The sequence below is a fragment of the Marmota marmota genome, unplaced genomic scaffold (assembly GCF_001458135.2).
Source record: "Marmota marmota marmota unplaced genomic scaffold, marMar, whole genome shotgun sequence".
NCBI lineage: Eukaryota > Metazoa > Chordata > Mammalia > Rodentia > Sciuridae > Marmota > Marmota marmota.
The window spans coordinates 5,347,555-5,370,573 of NW_026000076.1; the positions used below are offsets into that span (position 1 = coordinate 5,347,555).

The window sequence follows — 23,019 nt, forward strand, 5'->3', positions numbered from 1 at the left end:
TTGGCTCCTTTCTATGGTCCTCTCAGACTAGGGGGTGGTCTCTCTCATGGAGTGACCTTAAACTGACTCTAGATTCCAAGCTCAGTTTTGCTTTCATCAGCCACAGATACCAGGACAGAAGACCCTGTGGAGAGAAAAAGGCCTAGTTTCTTGTTGAGCCAAAAGAGTCCCATCACTTGTCTATACACATACCACAGAGCCCACCCTCTGGTTCAGACACTATTCCTCCAGAGTGGGGAGACAACATGTCTCAGTGACCTCCTCCAGTAGAGACAGTTTGGGCATGTCCCCCCACCCCTCCCAGTGACTGAGTCGGAATTCTCCACTCATGACGCATTTCCTAGTACTCAGGGCACCCCTTCTGGTTGCCCCCTCACTACTGAGGCAGCTTCCTCTCTTCTCATCTGATGCTTAACAACTGTCAGGTTGCAACAAACATGCTTCAGAGCCACATTCTCTCAGTTGCCCAGCAACAACTTCCCTCCTGGATAAATCTGGGCTTCCTGCAGCAGCAGCCCAGAGCTTAACCCAGCAGCCCAGCACTCTGTCTTCAGCTGTCTGCTCTTTACCTCTTGTCTGGGTGTTTTCAAGACAACCACCCATCCCCAGCTCTAGAACCTTCCAGAAACTATGTCATCATATATAGACACTTTTAACTTGAGGCTACCTAATTACCTTTGTATTAGGTATATCCTCAACTTAGAAATTAATACTGCTTTTAGATTATCTTTGAATCAGAGAAAGTAAATCAAACAAAAAAATTCAACTCCTAAGATGTTCTTTCTATGTGCTGATGGTGTTGCATCTGATCCAAAGCATCAGCAAATGCCAAGACTTTTTAGGAGCTTATATGATTTATTCTGCATATGTAAAAAATATTACACAACCCCAAAGAAGAGGCATTTTTTAGTTTCTGAAGAACCAAAACAGAGGCTTCATGGAGACAAAAATCCTCTTGTTACCTGTGAGGGCCTCGTATCAATTTCTTCACACAAGATCAAGGCTCAGGGACTGTTCAAACCAACTGCAGTTGATGGAGACTATGCCTTCCACAGCCCTATTTGTATATCCCATCTTCCATAAGAGGTCTAATAAGACCTTGACCTTGGGTTGGCAGTACTGAGCTCAGTGGGGACAAGGAAAGATTGTTATTTGGAAAATTCACAGAACTTGTTGGTGTAGGAAGTTGGGGGGGGGGGGGGGAGTGATGATATTTGCCATTTTGGTCTATAGCCTTTTATCCAGAAATGTTTCCACATTGTCATTTAAATGAACTTGCAGTCTCTTCTGGTGTTTTTTTTTTTTTTTTTTTTTTGACTCTTTTGGCAGGAACAATTCTTATAAATTTAAATAGATAATAATGGAAGGAATTAAAAGGAGAAGAGAGCTCTGGGAAAGTTATTTTATAATATGTAGCAATCCCAGCCAGAACACTGGTAAACAAGTACAAGTAGAAGGCTCTTGGGGTTTGATACCCTTCTGAGGTGTAAGTGGTATTTCAAATGAAGAGTGAGTATGAAACTCTCATTATTTAGCATCTCCACTGAAGTGAACTGGGAAGACAATTGCAGCCAGTGTTCCAGGCACATAGCTAGAGCTTAGTAAATATTTGATTAATGAATATTATTAAACAATTGACAAGGTCAAAAAGAAAGCATTAGCTGTGTGTGATAGAACATGCCTGTAATCCCAGGGGCTCAGGAGGCTGAGGCAAGAAGATCACAGGTTCAAAGACAGCCTCAGCAACCTAGCAAGGCTGCAAGCAGTCTAGTGAGACTATTTCAGATTTTTAAAAATAAAAATAAAAAAGGCTGGGGATGTGGCCCAGAATTTAATTGCCCCTGGGTTCAATCCCTGGTACCAAAAAAAAAAAGGAAGTGTTAACTAGACACAAAAATGCATCTTGAGCTGTGCCCGCTCCCCCATCCACTCTCCCCCTAATTCCTAGACTTGTTCTTATCTGGCTCTCTCTAGTCTCACTCTCTTGTTGGCTCTCTTCACATTTTTCTCTCCACCTAGAATTCCTGGCTCTCCCCTTCAGTCCACAGACACTGCCCTCACCTCACAATTATCAGTTTGTCTCAGCTTAAATGTCACCTTCATGTCCTTAGGTGCAACCGACTGCTGCCTCCCTGAAAGACACCATCACACCTAGTAGAGATACTTCTCATGGAAGCTCTCATCTCAATAGATTCTGTCTCTTTTCTACTAGATTATTGTTTATTTATTCATGAATACAACACATATTCATTGAGGACTTACTGTGTACATGCTCTGAAGATGAAAACAAAATAAATCCATTCCTACACTTACTGAGCCTACAGTTTAGCTGGAAGACAGATACATTAAAAAATAATAGCAAACTGATAAAAAAGTGATAAATAAATGTGGTAAGAATTAATTATAGGAGCAGCTAGGAGGAGCACCTTATCCATGGGGAAGGAGGCAGGAAGCAGAGGGTGATGAGGGAAGGCCTTCTGGATGAGGAGAAGTGGTTTCAGATAAGTTGATTCTTGCCAGTTGAGGTGGAGTGAGGATGGGTGGGGGTGGCTGTTTAATCCCTTGGTCCCAAAGTATTAGGTATAGTGCCTTATGGCCATAAGCTTTGCAGAAACCTACAAAAAATGTTTGAGACTTGAAATTAAAAGAAAAATTGGCTCCAAAATACAAAGAAAAAGCTTTAGAATTAAATTTAATAAATATCAAATTGCATGTTTATCTCATTCACAGTCCAGTTGTGCTAAGTTGTGGGAAAGCCAAAAAAAAGTACCCAGAGACAGTATGGGAGACTTGTGGTTTATTAGGTTAAGCTAACGAGATCAGTAACTGCACCAAGAAGAATCCAGTGGCAAAAGGTGAACAGCTTCTATTCCCTCACAGTGTATAGCCAAGCAATGACTCACAGTGTTCTGTCCACTGTGACTGGTTGAGTGACATGTATTCTTTCCAAAGTGCCCTCAGTTCCATGCCTGTCCCCACTCTGAAAGGGGTTTGTATCTTGAGTGGCAGAAGCAGTGACATCACCAGCATTAGCTTCCTTAGTTTGCTTATAGGAACAGCATCACAGGGAGCAACTGTCCTGTTGTACGTGCAGAAAGTAACTTCTACAGTTCCCAGTGTGCCTAGAGAAAGCCAATGTCCTCCAAGATAATATGTATCTGGACTTCCCATCCCACGCTTGATCTCATTGTTCCCTTATTTTGGCTAGATTTGGGGAAAGAAAAATAGAGCATCCAGGGACATGGTATTTTATTGTCCTCCTTTGCTTTAGGGAACAATACATTGTTTAAGAAAGGTAATGTTACTTAACTTTATTGTTAAATTTGGTACTCATTAAATGTGAAATTCAAAATTCAGTTTATAATTCAGGTTTTCCCACTTTACACACATTCCCAAGTATTTATAATGACTGCTGAGAAATCATAACACATTCACTCACTAAATGAGTTATGGGATGCCATATAATTTCAAAAACAATATTTGGAGCCTTAAAAAACTGTGTGTATATGCAGATATGTTGATAAAAAGAGATGTGAATAGATAGAGACATTGGTGCTTTCCAATATGCTGACTTGGATGTAGGACAGAGTTTTAAGCTTATATTGTGCCCATGGCCTTGCACTCAGGATGTTCCCTCCCAGTGAAAGAGAGGATGGGTTAAAGACGTACACACAGGCAAAACATAGTCATGAACAGTCTCTGGCTCACAGTCAAGTGAGAAGGGCAGACAACAAACTTAGAAAGAAGAGGGAGTAACTGAAAGAACAGGAACTTGTGACTGATTTAATGTCCAACCTGCTTGGACACATGAGTGTGATGATTCCTTTATTTCTCTGCCTCTGGATTCCTGGCCCCTCCTGACCCTCCCATCCTTTAGGACTGCTGGGTTTCTGTTCACGACTAAAAGGCTCAGGGGTCGCTCCAGGTAAACTGGGATAACTGGGCTTCACAAAATAACCACACAAGAGACACAAATACCTTTTTCTTTGGGGTCGCTGTGAGGGCTCCTCTGACCTTAAGGGTCTGCAGAAAGAGAGAGAGAGAGTACGCGCTGACCCCTTTTATTGAGGAGAAGCTATTCAGATGAGGCAAGGGGTCAAGTTTCAGGGGGCTGAGTCTATCTTCTGATGTCCACTGTCAGCAGGTTGACTGACATCTAGATAGGCCAACCCAAGGGCACAGTAAGAGAAGGGTACACACACAAGGCACTTCCATGGAACATTCTATCCTAAACAGGGCAAGGGGTAATATTACAAAGGAACAGGTGAGCATAGCTCCACCCATGGGGCTGTAGGAAGACATGCCCAGGCACGAAGACACAGTCACTTGAACCCTAGAAGAGCGGGGCAGTCTAGCAGCATGGGTGCCTGATGCTACATCTCCCAGCAGGGGAGTTAACTCCGTCATGTGCGAGGTTGGTCTCCCACATAGGACCTTTTTTTTTTTTCTCTGCAGAACTTCTTTGGACTGTGGTCATTGAGTCCAACTTCCTCCTAGCATAATCGTTAACATGTCCCTTGGCTCCCCTCTTTGCAATCTGAGGGCTCATCTGCCCCACACTCAGACCCAGCACCAACTCCTAGATTCCCAAGCTAGAGGTTTGGGCAATGGGATGGGATGGTGAAGAATCAGTGCTGACTTCTGGGAAGAAGTTAGTGCCAGCAGGAATGAAAACTGGTTTGGGAAAGACAATGTGATCAGTATGGGATGTGTTGGATCCCAATGACCAGCAGGCAGTGGATACATAAGGCCAAGGCTATGGGGAGAAGTCTGGGCTGGAGGAGCAGGTTTAGAAGTTGTCAATAAAAAGGTGGCAGATTCAATAATAAAGGTAATAAGACTACTCATTCTTAAGTAGGGAGATAGTGCAGTGTGAGGGTTGCAGGTCCTCAGGGAACTTGGCTGATAGTGGGAAGATGAAGGCAGAGGAGTTCATAGGAAAGGCCAAGGAGGAGCAAAAAAAGCAGTCAAGAACAGTGTCACAGATGGCAATGTGATCAAAAGTGTCAAGAAAAGCAGAGGCCTCAACAGACTAAAAGCAAAAATAGGGCAGGTGAGGCAGGAAGATCGCAAGTTTGAGGCCAGCCTCAGCAATTTAGCAGACCCTGTCTCAAAAATAAAAAGGATTGGAGATGTGGCCCAGTGTAAAGTACCCCTGGGTTCATTTGCCAGTACCAAAAAAAGAAGCAAAAATATTCAGTGGACTTAAACCCCAGGAGGAAATTGGGGGTTCTGTTAAAGCCTCTTGGTAGAATGGTGAAGGTAAGGATAGAGAGGTGTTGCTAAGGAAGTGAAGTCACCAAGTATGGCTTATGCTTCCAAGGAATGTGGAAAGAACAGGTTGAGGAGGAAGAGTGTGGCTACAGAGGGATAAGGGATTAGAAAACGATTCTTTGCCATTTGAGAAGCAAGAGCATATTGGCAGTGTGGTCCCAGTGGTGGGAAGGCTGAGGGTACATGAGCAACGTTCTTGAAGTGAAGCTCCATGAAGAGAGGCTTTTGTTTTGTTCATTACTATGTCCCCAACACCTGCACATAGCAGACACTGAATTTGTATTTGTCAAATGTGTGATCACATCAGTTCAAAAGTGTAATCGGCTCAAACAAAATACTGGAAAAAATGAATTTTGTTTCCATTTCCAAGCACAGTCCTGTGGTGGGTAACCCAGGAGTGACATGGAAGCTCCAAAGACTTCCTCAGGAACCAGGCTCCTCTGCATTTCCTTCAGGTACCTGGAGCTCTCACACTATCTGCTGCACCTCTCCTAGTCCATCCCATGTTCCAGGCAGGGCGAAGGCGAGGGCACACCTTTAACACACCATCCTGTTACAGTGTATTAATCAGAATTGTGCCTCATGCCCACCTGTACACAAGGGAGTCTGGGAAATAGAGTTTTTAGCCAGGCATTATCACCTTTAGCAGAATTGGGTAAACAGGCATCCATCTCTCACAGTGATAGAGCCTCGGCACTCAGTGCTGAGCAATATTTATGGAATAGACAGATGAGAACTTTATTCTTGTGGTCTTGATTATGGTTCGTGTCAGTGGTCTGCTTTTCATTGCTGTGACCAAAATACCTGACAGGAACAACTTAGAGAAGGAAAGATTTATTTTAAAGCACAGTTTCAGAGGTTTCAGTGCAGAGCTGGCTGGCTCAATTGCTTTGGGCCTGAAGTGAGGCAGAACATCATGGTGGAAGGGCCTGCCCAGCTTATGGTAACTGGGAGCAGAGAGAAAGAGAGAGTGGGCCAGCTGCAAGAAAAATCTTTGCAGGTCACATCTACAGTGACCTATCCTCCAACTAGGTCTCACTTCCTACAGTTTCCTCCACCTCCCAATAGTCCATGAGCAATGATGGATTAATCCATCATAAAATTAGAGCTTTCATGACCCAATAATTTTCTTAAAAACACACCTCTGTACACTGCAACTTTGGAGACCAATCCTTCAAGTACTCAAATCTTTGGGGAACATTCCAGATCCAAACCATAGCAATGTCTTTGATTTTTCAGGACTCTTAGATAACTCTTAGATTCCTCTCTGAAAATGCAGCAGAAGCCTTGCTGTGGTCTGAATGTGCTCCCCAAATTCCTGTGTTGAATTCTCATCCCCAAGATGATGATATTAGGAGGTTGGGCCTTTGGGAGGCAATGAGGTCAGGACTGGGATTAGTATCCTAGTAAAAGAGACCCCAGAAAGCCAGCTTGCCTCTTCTACCACAATAAGACCTAGAAAGAACCAGAAAATAGGCCCTCACCAGACACCAAAACTGCCAGAACCATACTTCGGGACTTCCTAGTCTCCAGAACCATAAGAAACAGACTTCTGTAGTTTGTAGGCTATCCCATTTGTAGGATGTTGTTACAACATCTGGAATGGAAGAAAAGAGTGTTGATTTTATATTCCTGGAATGAGCAGGTAGTCTTTGGAGAAAGAAAGAACACCATCTGGGACAGGGTATTCTACAGACCCTAGCATGGAAGTTAATATGGTTACTAACTGTGGTCAAAATGTGCAGGTCTGTGGAACTCTCAACCAGGAGAAAGGCATAATAAAGTTAAGAGCCTGGTGCTTCTGAAACAATCTACACCACATTTTTCACAGTGATTGCTCTTGGGTAAAGAGTAGGGCAGATAGTAGGGCGAGCTATACACTGTACTTCATGTAAGTAAGTAGCTATTACTTTTGTTATCTTAAAGATGAAAAAAAGGCCTAAGTGTTCCATATCAGAGTCAGAACTACCTGGTGCACGTCTGCAATCCTAGTAGCTCGGGAGGCTAAGCCAGGAGGATCCCAAATTCAAAGCCAGCCCCAGAAAATTAGTGAGGCCCTGGGCAATAATTTAATTATTCTCTTGAATTATTAAAAGTGAATAATTATGAATTTCCAGGAAGTCATTACTACTTCTTCACTATATCTCTTTATAATAGAACATCAACATAAGGGAGTTTGACTTAAAGATGAAATACTAAAATTTATTTACTCTTTCTTTAAAAGCAACTTAAAAGTAGACATGTTGCTGAACACTTCTTTAATCTGACATAGGTGAGTGTATCATAGTCTCTAAGGCAAACTTCATTCCACCTCCTAGCATATGGGATTTATGATTCACAAATTTCTCCTGAGCTGCTACATAAAAATGTGATGGATAAGAAACTTAAGCAATACAAAAATAAAAATTTAAAATCCTGGGCTGGGCTTGTAACTCAGTGGGCTTGCCTAGAATGTGTGAGGCACTGGGTTTGATTCTTAGCACCTCATAAACATAAATAAAATAAAGGTTCATCTACAACTAAAAAATAAAAGTAAAAATCATTTTTTAAAAAAGTAAGATTCTTGTCCTTAAGAAACATACCATTTCACAGACTACAGGTATGAAAACAATTATAATAAATTTGTTTTTTGCTCTAATAAGAGCATTCACTTATTTATCATATTTTTTGAGTAACTACTGTGAGCCGAACACACAGACACAGTTCCTTTCTACATGAGGCTTAGAGTCTTGCAAGAGAGACAGATGAGAGGTAAACAAAAGAATAATCACCACTGCTGAATAAAGTAAGGAGGAAAATCAACAAGTCACCTTCAGGGAACCTATAGGACAAGGTGCAAAGAGACATGGAAAAGAGACATCTAAAGCTACCTGGGGGACAACTGTCTTTCCCATAGTTAGTTGTGTTAGGAATGAGACTTGAAAGAATAGGAGTCTGCCAGGCAAAGGAAGAAGGGAAATGGAGTACAGAACCCAGGGATATGCAAAAGACAGATATGTGAGGAGAGGCAGAAGTCTGGCCTAGTGGAGGAGAGGCAGGTAAGAGGGCTGGAAAGCCAAGCATAGTGGTGCACGTCTGCAATCCTAGCAGCTCGGGAGGCTAAGGCAGGAGGATCCCAAATTCAAAGCCAGCCCCAGAAAATTAGTGAGGCCCTAAGCAACTCAGTAAGACCTGACTCAAAATAAAACAAAAAGGGCTGAAGATGTGGCTTAATGGTTAAGTACCCCTGGGTTTAATTCCCAGTACAAGAAGACTAGAGAGGCCATGTGTATCCAGCACTGTTACTGACCTTCTCTCCTGGGGAAAGAAGAGAGCCATGGAAGATTTCTGATCAGTGCAAGTAGCACAATTAGATAGGCCTCTTAGGTAACTCAGTCTACAATGTGGAAGATACATGGGAAGGAAGGAGTCTAGATGCAAGGGAACCAGCAAGAAGGTTATTCTTTTTTTTTTTTCCTTAAATTTTTTTAGTTGTCAATGAACCTTTATTTTACTTATTTATATGTGGTGCTCTGAATTGAACCCAGTGCCTCACACATGCCAGGCAAGCATTCTGCCTCTGAGCCACAACCCCAGCCCCCAAGAAGTTTATTCTGATGGAGTATTCTAGAGGAGAAATTAACAAAAGCAGTCTTAGTGGGGAAGGAAAAAATATGTAAGATAGGGAAAGTATTTACTTATTCATTTATTCAATAATTTATTCATTAAATTATCCATTTATTCAATAATTTATTTTTGCCTGGGAAAACTTTTTTCTTATTATCTGAACATTTTATTTCTAGAAATAAGTATAAAAATAGAGTGAATGATATAACGAAGCCCATGTACCCATCACCCAGCATTAAGTATTATCAACATTTGGCTTAGTTCTTATTTTGATGGTTCTCTCCCTTTTTTTTAACCCCTAAACTTTTTTGCAATAAATCATAGACAACATACCATTTCACCAGTACATGCTTTGTAATTATCTTTAGCAGAGACGGTCATATTTGTCTTAACAAAACTGCAATGCTAGGATCACACCCAACAAAATTTAATAATTCCTCAGTGTTGTCCAGTGTGTGGTCCGTGTCCACTTACTCCATTATTACACCTGGATTGTCCATATCAGAATGAAAAAAACACACATGACACTATATTTATAGGTCCCTTCCATCCTTTTATATATCTAATAATCCAGGAAGATAGTCAGGAGAGAGGGTCCCCAGGACTTGTGATAACTTTCCATCATCACATATTTTTACCTGTTTGTTTAGTCCCTTCCTACTCACTTCACTCAGCCCTTACAGGAAAAATAGGATCTAAAGTGCTCTTCCCAGATACACTGAAGGTATTTTCAAGGAATTTAAAAAGAAGTCCTGGCAAGACCAATGCATAGGCCCTGTGCTCAGGGTAAAGATGCTTCTCAGTGGTGTGGCAGCAATGGCAGCTTTGCAGCTGCTTCCTCTGGAATATTCCTCCCCTGTCAGGTCTGTTTTACATTTTTCATGCATAACAAATTCTTTTATTTTATAGTTAGAAAATAAGCCTGAAATGCTAATGTCTGCTGAGTGTACCTAAATTTATTTCATGGTTTCAGGATCAGAGAGAATACTAGGGCTCTTGCACCTATAGCAGGGAGAAAAGGGGACAAGATATAGGGCTAAAAATGGGGATCTGGTGGTCAATACCTAATTCCACCTGTTTCTCAGCCTTGCTTCAAGCTCAACTGGTGCCGCCGCCATCATTCAGCAGAACCTCACTGGCAGATAAAAAGCCAAGGCTTGTGGCTTGTGGTCTACAACACTTGAATGAGAATTACAAGCCAAGGTTTTACTACTCAAGGCACACTCTTGAATTTGATAATTCAAGAACTCAGTTCTGAAAGAATTTCCCTTGCCCCCAGTACTGAACCCAAGGGCACTCTATCACTGAGTTATATCCCCAATCATTTTTATTTTTAATTTTGAGATAGGATCTCACTAAGTTGCCCAGGGTGGCCTTGAACTTGGCAATCCGCCTGCATCAGCCTCCCAAGTTGCTTGGATTACCGGTGTGCGCCACTGCCCCCAGCTTCCTAAAATACTCTCATAAGGTATCGGTGATTCAATCAGTTCTGAAACTGAAGAATAATGTCCATCAGGACTTGAACTTGGTTTTCAGAAAATGGTGTTCACATCAGACTCTGGGGCTTAGAGACAGCAAATTTGAGGGCTTCCACCTTCCCTGTCAAAATGGAAAATGCAAAAACAGGTCTGAGTTGTCCAGTGGGCTTGGGTTACCTGAACAATGTTTTCACCTGGAGAACTGGCAAGGGACTTCTCTCTGATTCCAGCCAACAGTAGCTTTCAAAGCAAAGTGATGTTCCTGGTGGAATCTTCCATGATGGGATAGTGTTGAACCAAGGACACCAACAGGAAAGCAATACAAGGGGGAAGGGAAGATGTGACTGAAGAAGGCACCTGGCTATGTCTATAAAGCCCTAAGGTTGAAATGTGGGTGTCTCCACAGCAGCCTTCCTCACATGCCAGCAGCTGTGTTCTGCTTTCTTTGGTGTTGCTTGGTGTCACTAAACCAGTATTCACTATTTCATGGGTGTATTGTCATTATGAAAATATGAGTGACTATCTCAGCTGGGAAGTTTGGAACTAGTGCCTGTCATTTTTCTCAATTAAAGAATTCTATTTTCAAGAGTGTTTTGGTCAGCTTTTTCACTGCTGTGAATAAAAGATCTGACCAGAACAACTGTAGAAGAGAAGTTTATTTGAGGACTCACAGTTTCAAAGGTCTTAACCCATAGACAGCAGGCTAAATCCCTTGGGGTTTGAGATGATGCTGAATAATATGGTAGTAGAGTGTGGCAGAGGGAAGTAGCTCATATGATGATCAGAAAGCAGAGAGGGAGAAAGACTCCATTTGCCAGATACAAATATATGCCCAAAGTCATGCCCTCAATGCCCACTTCCTCCAGCCACACCCTGCCACTTCAGTTACCACTTAATTAATTCCTATCAGGGGAAAAATTTATTGGTTGGGTCAAGACTCTTGTAATCCAATTATTTCTTCTCTGAACCTTCTTGCATTGTCTCACACATGAGCTATTGGGGGATAACACATCTAAACCATAACAGAAAGCAGAAAATTCCTGCAATCAGAAAGAGGGAAAGGAATCATTTATAAGCACACAGAGGATCAGAGAGTACGTATGTATGTATATACAACTACATACATATTTTAATTTTTTTTGTCCTGTTAATTACAGCTTCCCACACTCCTAGACAGCAATTCTCAAGGCATCAATCTGAGATCCTGGGGAAAAATAGTATCTGATCTATCTCCAAGAATTCAAGGAGTAAGTAGCCTGATGCTGGTAATTTTAATTTCTTTTTATGCAATTTTAACATACTTAGTATGACAAATAATGGCACTTCACTCCTGTTCAAAGTGAAATACATTTGTTCTTTTCCTCTAGCAACTTCAGAGGATGTGTTCATATCTTAAATTGTCTGCTCCTAAGTAATATGTAAAAAGAAAAGAATCATCCTTATGATTCTCCACCTGGAAAGAAATACCTCCGGAAATAAGTAATTTGCCTGGTCTGGCACAAATCCTCAGAGAACTTACCATTAAATCTAAGTTTTTCCAGTACTGAGATGGTCCATTTTTCTTTTATGATCTTAAGATCTACATGAATATATATATATATAAGAATAGTAACAGATATATATAAGAATATATAAGAATATATACTATTCTTATATATATATAAGAATAGTAACAGATCCTTATATGGTGCTTATCAGCTTTACTCCTAAGTGCTTTACCAATATCTACTCATTTAATTCCCCAAATAAGTGACTTTTTGTGTTATTTATAAAATATGTGCACATTTTAATTAACACCTGATTCTTTCACTCAGTAGTTGGTTGATGCTGGAGATATAGTGATGAATAGACAAACACAGTTGTTGCCTCATGGACATACATCAACAGGGAAGAGAGATATAAAATAAGCAATTCTCAGATATGATTATTATAAAAGAATGCAAACTGTGAAACATGGTTTTCTTTCTTCAGTATTCCCAGCTGGCTTAGGCTCAGACAACTTGAAAAATTGCAAGGTTAGAATCTGTTTTTTATAAAACTAAACTCAACTTGGGCAGAGTAGGAGCAATACTGTGGCTGAGTTGAAGATGGGCCCATTTTACTGATGGCCACCTGATGCTGTGGGAGTCTTTAACATTCTTTCCTTCATAGCATTTGAAAAATTCATATCAATATAATAAAGTTGAAGTTGACAGAGAATGTAAAAAATTTCTCAAAGCATATCAACACTCTTAATTCTGTGTGGGTATTTTCGAAGATTCTTTGCCTGTCTAGATAGCAAGTCTTAGCTTTTGTGAATTAGGCTGAAGCAGATGGCCTGGTTTATGTTAATTAATATTAGACCATTTGACTTTAGAACACCCCCTTCATCTCTGAGTGCTTTGGTTAAATGAGCAACATAACCCCTTCCAAGATTGTCATGAGACTCACTGTTGTTGAAGCAATTTGAGATTCTAACTTTATTATTGAAGCATAGTATGTAATTATAGGCATGACTCATGTGTGGAATTCACATGGCAAGTGTGGTATGTGGACAAAGAGAGGGACAACAGAGAAACACCACTTATTGCAGTAAGGGAATGTTTTCCATCTTACCTGATTGAGTCCTAATGGTTTTTTAAATTCCCAAGTGCCTTTTAAAATAACTAATAAGGTGAGTTTGGGGAATAAAAGCAGCATTTTTTTAATTCTGTATTTGCCCCTAAAGCAAAGCCAGATGGCCTCATGGGAACCAAAGCATTGGCAACTTTGGCAGTTCTCAGTATCCCAGATCTACCTTCAAAGGACAAGGCCAGCAAGTGCAATGACCCCTACGTGGACAAAAGGCATCAAGCTCTTCTTAGTTGTTGCAGAATTTGAAAAGTTGTTCTTCCAAGAATGGAGACTTAATCCAGTTCCTCAAATCTTAAAACACACACACAAATCACAAATCACAAATTTCACGTAAATGGAAGAGTTCACATTTGATAAAATTAAGCCAATAAAAAATAATTTTCCAAATTAGGGAAATAAATTCTAAACTATTTAGCCAAAGAAATCCACCCTGACCTTGTCTTTCTAGAATAGGAGCATTCCCCATTATTTTATTTCTCAATTTCCCCCCAGCATCCTCATGTAATTGAGGATCCTCATGTAATCCTCATGTAGTTGAAAGAACCCAGGAACTAGTTTACAGTGAAATAATCTCTGCATTGCCCCAAGGACATATTCTCTAGGCATCTAAATATATAGAGAGGAAATATTAAAATGATCTTGTTAGACCACGATGCAAAGAAAAGACCATTGACCCTAATTAAAATTAAAGCAAGCTTATTATTTCAACCGGCCGGGCTGCCTCTCCCAACAAAAACCACGGGAGCCAAAAATAGCACCAAGCTTTCTGGAAGCCAAGCTTTATAGCCCAGAAAGTTACACAGAGGATCTTACAAATAACAAAATTATGACAAGCATAACACAAAGGCTTGTTCATATTTTTTGCTGGCCCTGACATCAGAATTTATGAAGGAAGGCCATTAGAGCCTCAGAGAGGGTTGTTATCTGGCCAGGGAAAGCCAAGATTTATGAGATGCCATTAAAGTTTCAGAGAGGGTTGTTATCTGATGCTCATTCTTTGATTTTTTTTTTTTAAGGTTCGTCCTTTTCTCCCAGTCCCTAAGTCGATGGCAGTAGGTTTTGTTCTTCATTTTCACAGCTGGATAGCTGACAATATAGATGTTTTCTTTTAAATGTGAAAGTCAAATATATATATGGAAGTCTTGATTCTTGCTGCTTTAATATACTCAGAGCCTTCCCCTTGCTCTAGTTTATCCATCAGCCAAGTGTTCAAGACCTGCTGTGGGTGACCAGACCTCTCCTGCAGAATGGCAGTCCACAGACCTTCACACAGCTGATGAGCATCCTGTCGGACCTTCTGTGTGGGTACCCAGAGGGAGGGGGCTCTCGGGTGTTCTCCTTCAACTGGTATGAAGACAATAACTACAAAGCCTTCCTAGGGATCGACTCTACCAGGAAAGATCCTCTCTATTCTTATGACAAAGGAACAAGTAAGTTTTTTGTGCACAAATCAGCCTATGATGTTGGTTAAGATGATGGTTTAACACTTTCAAATGAAACCAGTCCTAGGACTGACTCTCCCTTGGTGTTGTTTTATGGCATTGGGCAAACAGACTTTTCCCAGAAAGTCTACTTCCCCTTGTAGAAAGAGAGTGGTGCTCAGAAATAAATAAATATTCTGGATATGATCCACTGAGGCCCACTTGGAAAGGTAACAAAGGGGACATTTCCCACTGATATAACTGAACTTGGGTTAGGCTCTAGAGAAAGAGAGAATGATAAATGAGGAGTCAACCCAGAGTTGAAAGAAAAGCTGAGCTCAAATGGGACCTGGCAAGTCAACTTAGCTGGGGATATTTTTTGGTTTTGTTGTTTTACAAACATAAAGCAATGAAAATCTGTGTGTGTGATACTCAAATACATTCCAATGGCAACTCACCTTCCCCACTACTACTACTACTACTACTAATAATTATTATTATCATCATCATCATCATCATCATCATCATCATCATTGTCTCCTAGGGTAAAGCATAGTGGAATGGGGAAGAAATGCAGATGGTTGACCCTTTAGTTAAAAATTGAAAGACAAGAGCCCTGAGATAGCTACATAAAACAAAGAAGGGAAGGTGCTGATTGAAAGGAAATCATAGAGGCTAAAGCTGAGGTTCCAAGGGGGACCTGTTTGGCCTTTCTTTCCCTTTCATCTGAGGTTGGCCTCTGCTCCTTGCAGTAATCCCAAGCAGGATTCTCAGCGGCCTCCTTCTAACAGAATAAACTACAGGGAAAGCCCCATCCTTTGTTTCACCGATGAGTCCATTATCTAGAAGCAGTGTGGCATTTTGCTAGGAACTAATGAGCTTCCTCTTGGTGGGGGTACACCCTACTAATTTGGGTTATTTGTCAAATCCTCCAGGGTGAAATTGAATGACACGTGTGATTTGGATGCAGTAATGTCCATGTTTAGTCATAAGAAAAAGGGACTTTCTAAAAAAAAAAATAAAAATTGTTCCTTTTCTTCTGGCAGCCGCCTTTTGTAATGCATTGATCCAGAGCCTGGAGTCAAACCCTTTAACCAAAATAGCCTGGAGGGCAGCGAAGCCCTTACTGATGGGAAAAATCCTCTTTACTCCTGACTCCCCTGCAGCGCAAAGGATACTAAAGAACGTAAGATCCCACAGCTGGTCCTGTGTCTCATACACGGACCTCCAGTGTAAGCCTCTGTGTGTGTGAAGGGGGAGGGGATGGATATATCTGCAGGCTCTCCTCCCAGTGAGTCCTGTATTTGTTTTTTGCTAGTGGAATCCTGGATTTTCTCCCCCATCTACAGCCATCAGATGTACATACAGCTCCCCTGCCCCTGCCTGGTCCTCACTCCCTATGCCGCCTACAATAAGGTTTTCCTTCCTGATGCTTGAATTACATCCCTAATGGAACAGATTCACAATTCTCTGAATTCTGGCTTCCTGGAAACATCACAGATAGGAAGGAAGAGTATTTGATCACTAGGAGTCCCAATATAGTTTTAATGAGGTTCTGAGAAAATGACATCAATATTATAAATACCTCTGAGATACTAAGAAATTAGATTCTGTCAGTCTGGAAGGCTGAGAAATTGTCATGTCCTAGGAAATATCAATAGATTGGGGGGCGGGGGGAACATTACCATGGAAAACCTTTCCCAAACATTAAGGGTTACAACAGGGCAAGAAAGATACAACCAAAGGTCCTTTCTCATTTTTCTCTTCACTCTTGCCTCTTTCCCTATCTGGTTTTAGGCCAACTCAACTTTTGAAGAACTAGCACGTCTCAGGAAGCTGGTCAAAGCCTGGGAGGAAGTAGGACCCCAGATCTGGTATTTCTTTGAAAGCAGCACACAGATGACTATGATCAGAGTAAGGATGGCTTGCACTAGAGGGTGGAGAAGAGGGAGGCGGTTTCCTTCTCACAGGAAATCACTAGAGGAGTTACCCTAGTGCAGCCAGATCAAACATACAATAAGCAGGTCCCAGAGGCACTAGTTCTGGAAGCTATTGCCAAGTGGATTCACTGACTTTAGATAGGAATTGTGTTTCTCGAGTTCTGGGGGGAAATCTAAAAGGTACCACAAGACCTGTGGCTTCCTGAGTTTCTTGCTTTTATGAATTCACCTGAGGGCCTCAGATTTGAATGGGCATCTCCCTAAGGGGCCAACTCTGTTACCGCAAAAATGGTTGAGTGTGTTTGTCTGATCCCATTTGTGGCTTTGCAAAGTCAAGAGACAAGGATTCTATAGTCGGGCGTGGCAACACACCTATAGTGCCAGCTACTGAAAAGCTAAGGCAGAAGGATCACTGAAGACTGGGAATTTAAGGCCAGCCTGGGCAACATAGTGAGACCCTGTTTCAAAAACAAACAAACAATAGCAACCAAAAAAAAAAAAAAGAAAGAAAGAAAAGAAAAAGGAGTTCTATATAGCAAAGATTTTTTTAAAAAAGATAACCCAAAAAACCCCATAAAAAACTAAAAAGGAAAGCTGGGTACAGTTGGGTACACACCTGTAATTCCAGCAACTCTGGAGGCTGAGGCAGAAGGAGCACACATTTGAGGACAGCCTCAGTGATTTGGAGAGACCCTGGGTCAGAAACAAAAAAGGACTGGGGAGGTAGCTCAGTGGTAAAGCAACCCTGGGTTCAATCCCTAGCATCAAAATAAATAAATAATTTTAAATATTAAAATTAAAAAGGAGAATCTATATCATTTTACATTCTCCACCTCCTATGTCTGCACCCAACATGTGTAATCTCTCTATTGTAGGGGTCCATGTGTTTGGGGAAAATGGGATAGAAATAGGTATATCTTGTAATTAATTAGAGGACAGCATCTGTTGGGTCATGGGACCTTGTAACTAGATTTTTAGGGAGGCTTATAGTCTCCATCCCAAATCATTAAAATTTAGAAGTGATATAAGAACAAGTCCAAATATCCTACAGAATTTCTATGACTGTATTTGTTCTTCCCAAGGACACCCTGGAACACCCAACTGTAAAAGACTTTTTGAATAGACGTGGGTGAAGAAGGTATCACTGCTGAGGTCCTGCTGAACTTCCTCTATAAGGGTCCTCCGGAGAATCGGGCTGATGGCATGACCAACTTTGACTGGAGAGACATATTTAATATCACTGACCGTTCCCTCCGTCTGGTTAATCAGTACCTGGAGGTAAGTGAAGCAGGCCACCTGAGGGCCTCAGGGAGCCCCTTGAAGACAGCCCTATGAGTAGAACCAGAGATCCCTTAACCAGTCAAGTGGTCTTGGGTTTAGGCTTTCATTTCCCTTAGTAAAGAAACAAGAATTCTCATGGCTTAACAGATGCTGACCTCTATCTAATACCTTCTCCACACTTAAAAAGATTTCCTTTTCATATCTCCTGCTTCCTAAGTGCTCTGTGACTCCTTGACTGGCTCTTCCTCCCTTGTATCTGTCCTGTATCTGTCCTGTCTACCATGGCTGCACTGACCATCTATTGACCAGGGTCCACCAAACCTGAAGTCCTGAGGCTAGCTGCTTGCTGGCAGCTTCTTCCCCACCATTCTACAAGCATATCAGACGCAACAAGTTAAAGAAACAAACTCACCTCCCTCCTTATCAAACCTATCCTTCTGCATTTCCTGTCCTGATTAGCATCATCAACATTTGCTCAAATTCTCAAGCTCAGTATTTTAGAATCACACTTAATTTTCTTCCTTCTTCATCTCCACCTGAGAGCAGTCTTTTCTTGAGTGTTACTCCATGCTGAACACTGTGCTTCATGCTTTTGCCTATAGTAGCCTCCTAGAATCCTCACGGCTCCATAAAGTGCCCTGCATTATCACTTCCAGTTTACAGATGCAGAAGCTGAAGGCTAAGGATGTTGAATAAGATCCCAAAGCTTTTAGGAGTGTGGAGCAGAATCCAAATCTGATTGTACCTGGCTTCAGTGTCGCCTGAGCTTTGTCTCCTCCACCTCCTAAATATCTCTCAATTCTGTCTCTGTTTTCTGGGATCTCTGAGGATTAGAAGCCTTGTCGTCTCTGTGCTAGCCCATGGCTGCCCTGGACTCCAGAGTCCTGTCTCTGCTGGCTCAAGCATTTCTTCACACTGACACCAGAGCTACATTCCAGATGCACATCTGCTTGCATCACTCCCTCATTTAAAATCTTAATATGCAATTCCCAAAGCACTTGGCCAGTGCCTCTCCATTGGAGGTGGCTCAGCTTCTGGCAGTCCTCAATGGTCATTCTTACACCAGAAATTCCACAGAAAGAGGGAATGGCTTCCCCACAGCACAAACAGTACCCAGAGAACTCCCCTCCTGGCCAGGTTCCCATAACTATCCCTGTCCCCCTCAGGTGAGTATACTCCAAGTAGGAGGCCTGGGTTATATGTCCACCATGGGGAGCATTACTAAGAACAGGATTACCATAAACTGGGTGAGGGTGTTTCACGAAAAGAAGAAAAATGAGGTAGAAAAACCGCTAAAACTAATAAAACCTGAAGGGACTTCTTCCCTTTTCTCCATCTACTCATTCATTCTTTGAGTCTCAGTCCTCAAATGTCCCTTCTGCTTTAACATAGGTTTAGTCATTTACTCCTCTTTCATTTACTCTGTGGCTCTCTCTTCACACCTTTCAGACCCCTGTCCAATTCAGTTAGAGTCATTTTCAAATTCTCAGCTTCACATCTCCAGGGAATATCTCCATCTAAGGCCTGATCTTGCCACCAATGAGCTCTGCGGCCTGGTGTCATCTAAAACCATCAGAAGGTAGATGTTTAAGCCATAAAGGAGGAAATGAACTGAGAGTCTCTGGAACCAGCAACCCTCCTATCTCAGATGTGTGGGTCCTGAGGAAGACTGCCTACTGAGGAGGAACCTGGCTGTGCTTTCCTGGGTGCCTTTGAGGACTCCCTGCTGCCCTACAGCCACTAAGAGTTCCCTAGGGATATGATCCTCCCTCTCCATGACCCTGGAAGTGTTAGCACACACTTCACAGGTGACTTCTCAAAAGGTGCCGAACATGGCAGCAGCAGCATCAAAGTTTAGAGAATTACAAAGCCATTCTCAAGTTATCTGAANTAGGCTCAGGTTCAAGAGACAGCCCAGGCGCAGAACCCTAGCAATCTGTTTGCAAGCCACAGGCGAATTGTAGCCTGGAATTACCTGATCTATGGCTGAATGAGTTGCGGTCAGTCGAAAACAGGGGACGTGACGTCAGTTTACCAAGATGGTGGCTGCTGGCCTCCTCTGTGGACTGACCGGTGTGTAGAACCGAGCAGGACCGCTTCCTTACCCCGTCTGGAACCCAGAATTCAGCCCTGAGTACGGTGCTTGCGCGGCTGGCAGAAACTGCAGCGCTGTAACCCTGCGTCTCTATCCCAGCGCACACTGCAGACTCTAGCCGCGGGGCGATTTGCTGAATAAGCAGTTACCCTCCGTGCGACAAACCTCTCGCGTTTGAGTCCCCGTAGCCGATCCTCGTGCGATGGAAATCCTTCCTCCAGGTTCCGGAGCACCCCACTATTGCTGGAAATTCCTAACAAGATATCCTTTAGCCGTCCTGACTTGTCATACTCCCACACAGTGAAGCAGCACACGGGGGTAATGCACTCCCCTCGCCGCCATCTTCCAAATCCCCATCTTAACTTTTTTTGACTTGATTATTTGTGTCTTGATATAAAGGTCTTATTTTCTTGAAGGATTGCTTTCAAAAAAATAAAAACAGGTAGCTTATGCTTAATGTAGCACCAGGCACCCAACAGATACTTAATAAATATTAATTACTCAAATAGTTAAGAATTCAGTCTCCAGACCCTGATGTTCCCTGGGCTCAAATTTCTACTACTTTTTCCTCAGGTTCCATCTCTATAAAATGGGGATATTAATAGTACTTAACCAGCAGGCTTGTTTTGAGAATTAAAAGAGCTAATTGAGACAAAGCCTGTCATATAATAAGTAATTAATAAACGTTAACTTTTAAACAAAATACAATCAGACAGACCTCATCTAAATCAGCCCCTTCCACAAATGAGATCACAAAACTGCTAATTATATCCTGCCACCAGGACATTCTCAGGGCCTCTGAGTAAAGGCCACCTGGTCATAGGTCAGTGGCCTCCCCCAGGGATTCCTCAGAGGGAATTTGATGGTGGAAGAACTCCAGCAGGTATGATAATGTGGTTTCTGATCTTTCTGACCTTAGAGGTAGGGAGGAGGAAAGTGAGGTGGTAAGGAACTAAAAAGACAAGATAGTTGGGTGAAGAAGCAAAAAGTCACTGTGATCTGCCCTGGATTGCTCTGCTTTTGTTCTTATGTTTTGGAAAGTCTGGAGGAACTTGGCAATCCCTCTACCCCCACCCTGAGGATCCCTCAGTAGCAGAAAGGCCATGAAAATCCTTCCCTGGTGACTCTGAAGGTCTCTCCAGGACAGGGAAGCAAGTGTGTCACTGCATAGGTAGATTAAGGCCGGCATGGGACTCTTTTTTCAGTAATTGAGCTTGTACTAAAGAAAACTGAACATTTCTTCCTATGCCAGCCTCTGTTCCTGTATCCCTGACTGTTCCAAAAAAGAAAAAATAATCTATTAAGGAAAATTAAGCAAATGCACTTTTGAAAATGATGTCACTCAAATCAAGGTGGCACTGATTATGATATTGAATAGAAACCAAGCTCAAATCTTTAAGCCTTTTGTCTATATAGAAAGTGACAGTGATTTAATAGATACTTTTCAGTTGCTAGAAGGGCTAAAATCCCTTCCTTAAGGTGAGGCCCTCCATACTGAACATCCCATGGAGTCCAGTAATCAGAGAGTGTCTGGCACATAGCATATTCTCAGGAAGAAATTCATCACGACAAGGCCATGTGACCTCTTGTGTATTCTAAGAAAGAAATACGGACACTAGCACCCCAAAAGTATTATAGGAACAAATGGTTAGGGAAAAAACCAATGCCAGTACAATAAACATGTTTTAACAGTCTGTACAAGTGAGCAAACTCTCGCAGTCAAACTCAAAGAAATTCTGAGGTTTGCTCTTTTGTGGATGCATTTTTTTTTTCCTCTTCCAGGAGGAGAAAATAGACATATGAGGGAAACCCCTCTGTTAGTGTTTCTTGTCATCAAACTGTAATTGAAAATGATTTCTCAGGTGAAATCATTTTCACTGTTTGTTCTTTCTTTCCTCCTCCCGGTTTATCGCTCAGCTGTCAATCCTGTGTGTTTGGAGTGAGTTGGGAAGGTTCAATGCTCAGAATCAATCTCTCTCTTTCTCTTTAAAACTCTTTTATCATTAGGCTTTTCTGATCTTCTGAGCAGCCTGTGTGCACTATGTCCCTACTCCCTTGCATCCCCATGCTAGGGAGTGAGAGCTATATTTTTGTCATTCTGAGGACTTGCATATTTTAACAACTTGAACAGCTAGACAGTACAACCCTCAGGGAGAAGAGCAAGTCAGCATTTAAAAGCCCCCTGGGAATCCCCATGTTTAGACACACTGAGAAATTAACACTAGACCCAGAGTTAAGAAAACGTTCAGTTTATAGGTCTCTTTGCCTTTCACTCATTTCCTGTGGCAGCATCTTATCCTCTGTATTTTGAGTCTCTGCAGCTGATGCTCCTCAAAGTCCATTGGCTCTTGTGATTATCTGCAGTGCCTGGTCCTGGATAAGTTTGAAAGCTATGATGATGAAATTCAGCTCACCCAAAGAGCCCTCTCCCTGCTGGAGGAAAACAGATTCTGGGCTGCTGTGGTATTCCCCGACATGTATCCCTGGACCAGCTCCCTACCACCCCATGTGAAGTACAAGATCCGGATGGATATAGATGTGGTGGAGAAAACCAATAAGATCAAAGACAGGTAACATTTCAGGCAGGGCTCAGTGGGCTCCTCCAAAGTCAGTGGGATTGAGGCTGGACTCGGTCTACTAATAAATACAATTGTTATGCAAGAGAAAATAAGATATGTTTGTACAGCTCAAAGTTGAGTCCTTGAGGGTTGGGGATGTAGCTCAGTTGGTAGAGTGCTTGCCTTGCATGTACAAGGCCCTGGGTTCAATCCCCAGCACCACAAAAAAAAAAAAAAAAAAATAGAGTCCTTGAACAAAAGTGATTACAGAGTCTTGCTGTGGCGCACAGCTTTGAGATTTAAACTATGACCTAGAAAGCAGAACTGAATAGTTTGGGAACATTTAGGAGAAAGATATTCAGAGAGTGAGTCCTGAGTCACTTGTGCATGGGGAGTAGGTAAGCTGCTCATTCCCAGTCACATCCTCTGTTTCTCCCTCCTATGTCTTCTTAGGTACTGGGATTCTGGCCCCAGGGCAGATCCTGTGGAAGATTTCCGGTACATCTGGGGAGGCTTTGCCTATCTGCAGGACATGGTTGAGCAGGGGATCACAAGGAGTCAGGCCCAGGTGGAAGTTCCAGTAGGAGTCTATCTCCAGCAAATGCCTTACCCCTGCTTCGTAGATGACTCGTGAGTCCCAGGCGACCCATCCTCCTCCTTGAAAAGCTAGTGGGTTCTAGGGTTGGGTGCATGCTCCCAAAGATTCAGTGTCTCCAGAGAGAACCCTGGGGACTGGGTCCAGATTAAAGAGAA

General features: G+C 42.2%; 2 protein-coding genes across 2 annotated transcripts in view; both read left to right on the plus strand.

Annotated features, from left to right (window-relative positions):
- Positions 1–23,019, plus strand: part of Gclm (glutamate-cysteine ligase modifier subunit) — a 262,266-nt gene that overhangs the window by 112,029 nt on the left and 127,218 nt on the right. The gene's annotated exons all lie outside the window — the stretch shown is intronic.
- On the plus strand, positions 16,190–22,900 carry LOC125620122 (retinal-specific phospholipid-transporting ATPase ABCA4-like). Its single transcript, XM_048814421.1, has 4 exons — positions 16,190–16,306; positions 17,415–17,610; positions 22,073–22,278; positions 22,720–22,900. Exons 2-4 carry the CDS (start codon positions 17,536–17,538, stop codon positions 22,898–22,900), a joined length of 462 nt encoding a protein of 153 aa, XP_048670378.1. The 5' UTR covers positions 16,190–16,306; positions 17,415–17,535.

Coding starts and splice junctions, on each gene's coding strand:
- LOC125620122 (XM_048814421.1), top strand. CDS start 17,536: ATGACCAACTTTGACTGGAGAGACATATTTAATATCACTGACCGTTCC. Junction 17,611..22,072: donor TGGTTAATCAGTACCTGGAG/GTAAGTGAAGCA, acceptor GATTATCTGCAG/TGCCTGGTCCTGGATAAGTT. Junction 22,279..22,719: donor ACCAATAAGATCAAAGACAG/GTAACATTTCAG, acceptor ATGTCTTCTTAG/GTACTGGGATTCTGGCCCCA.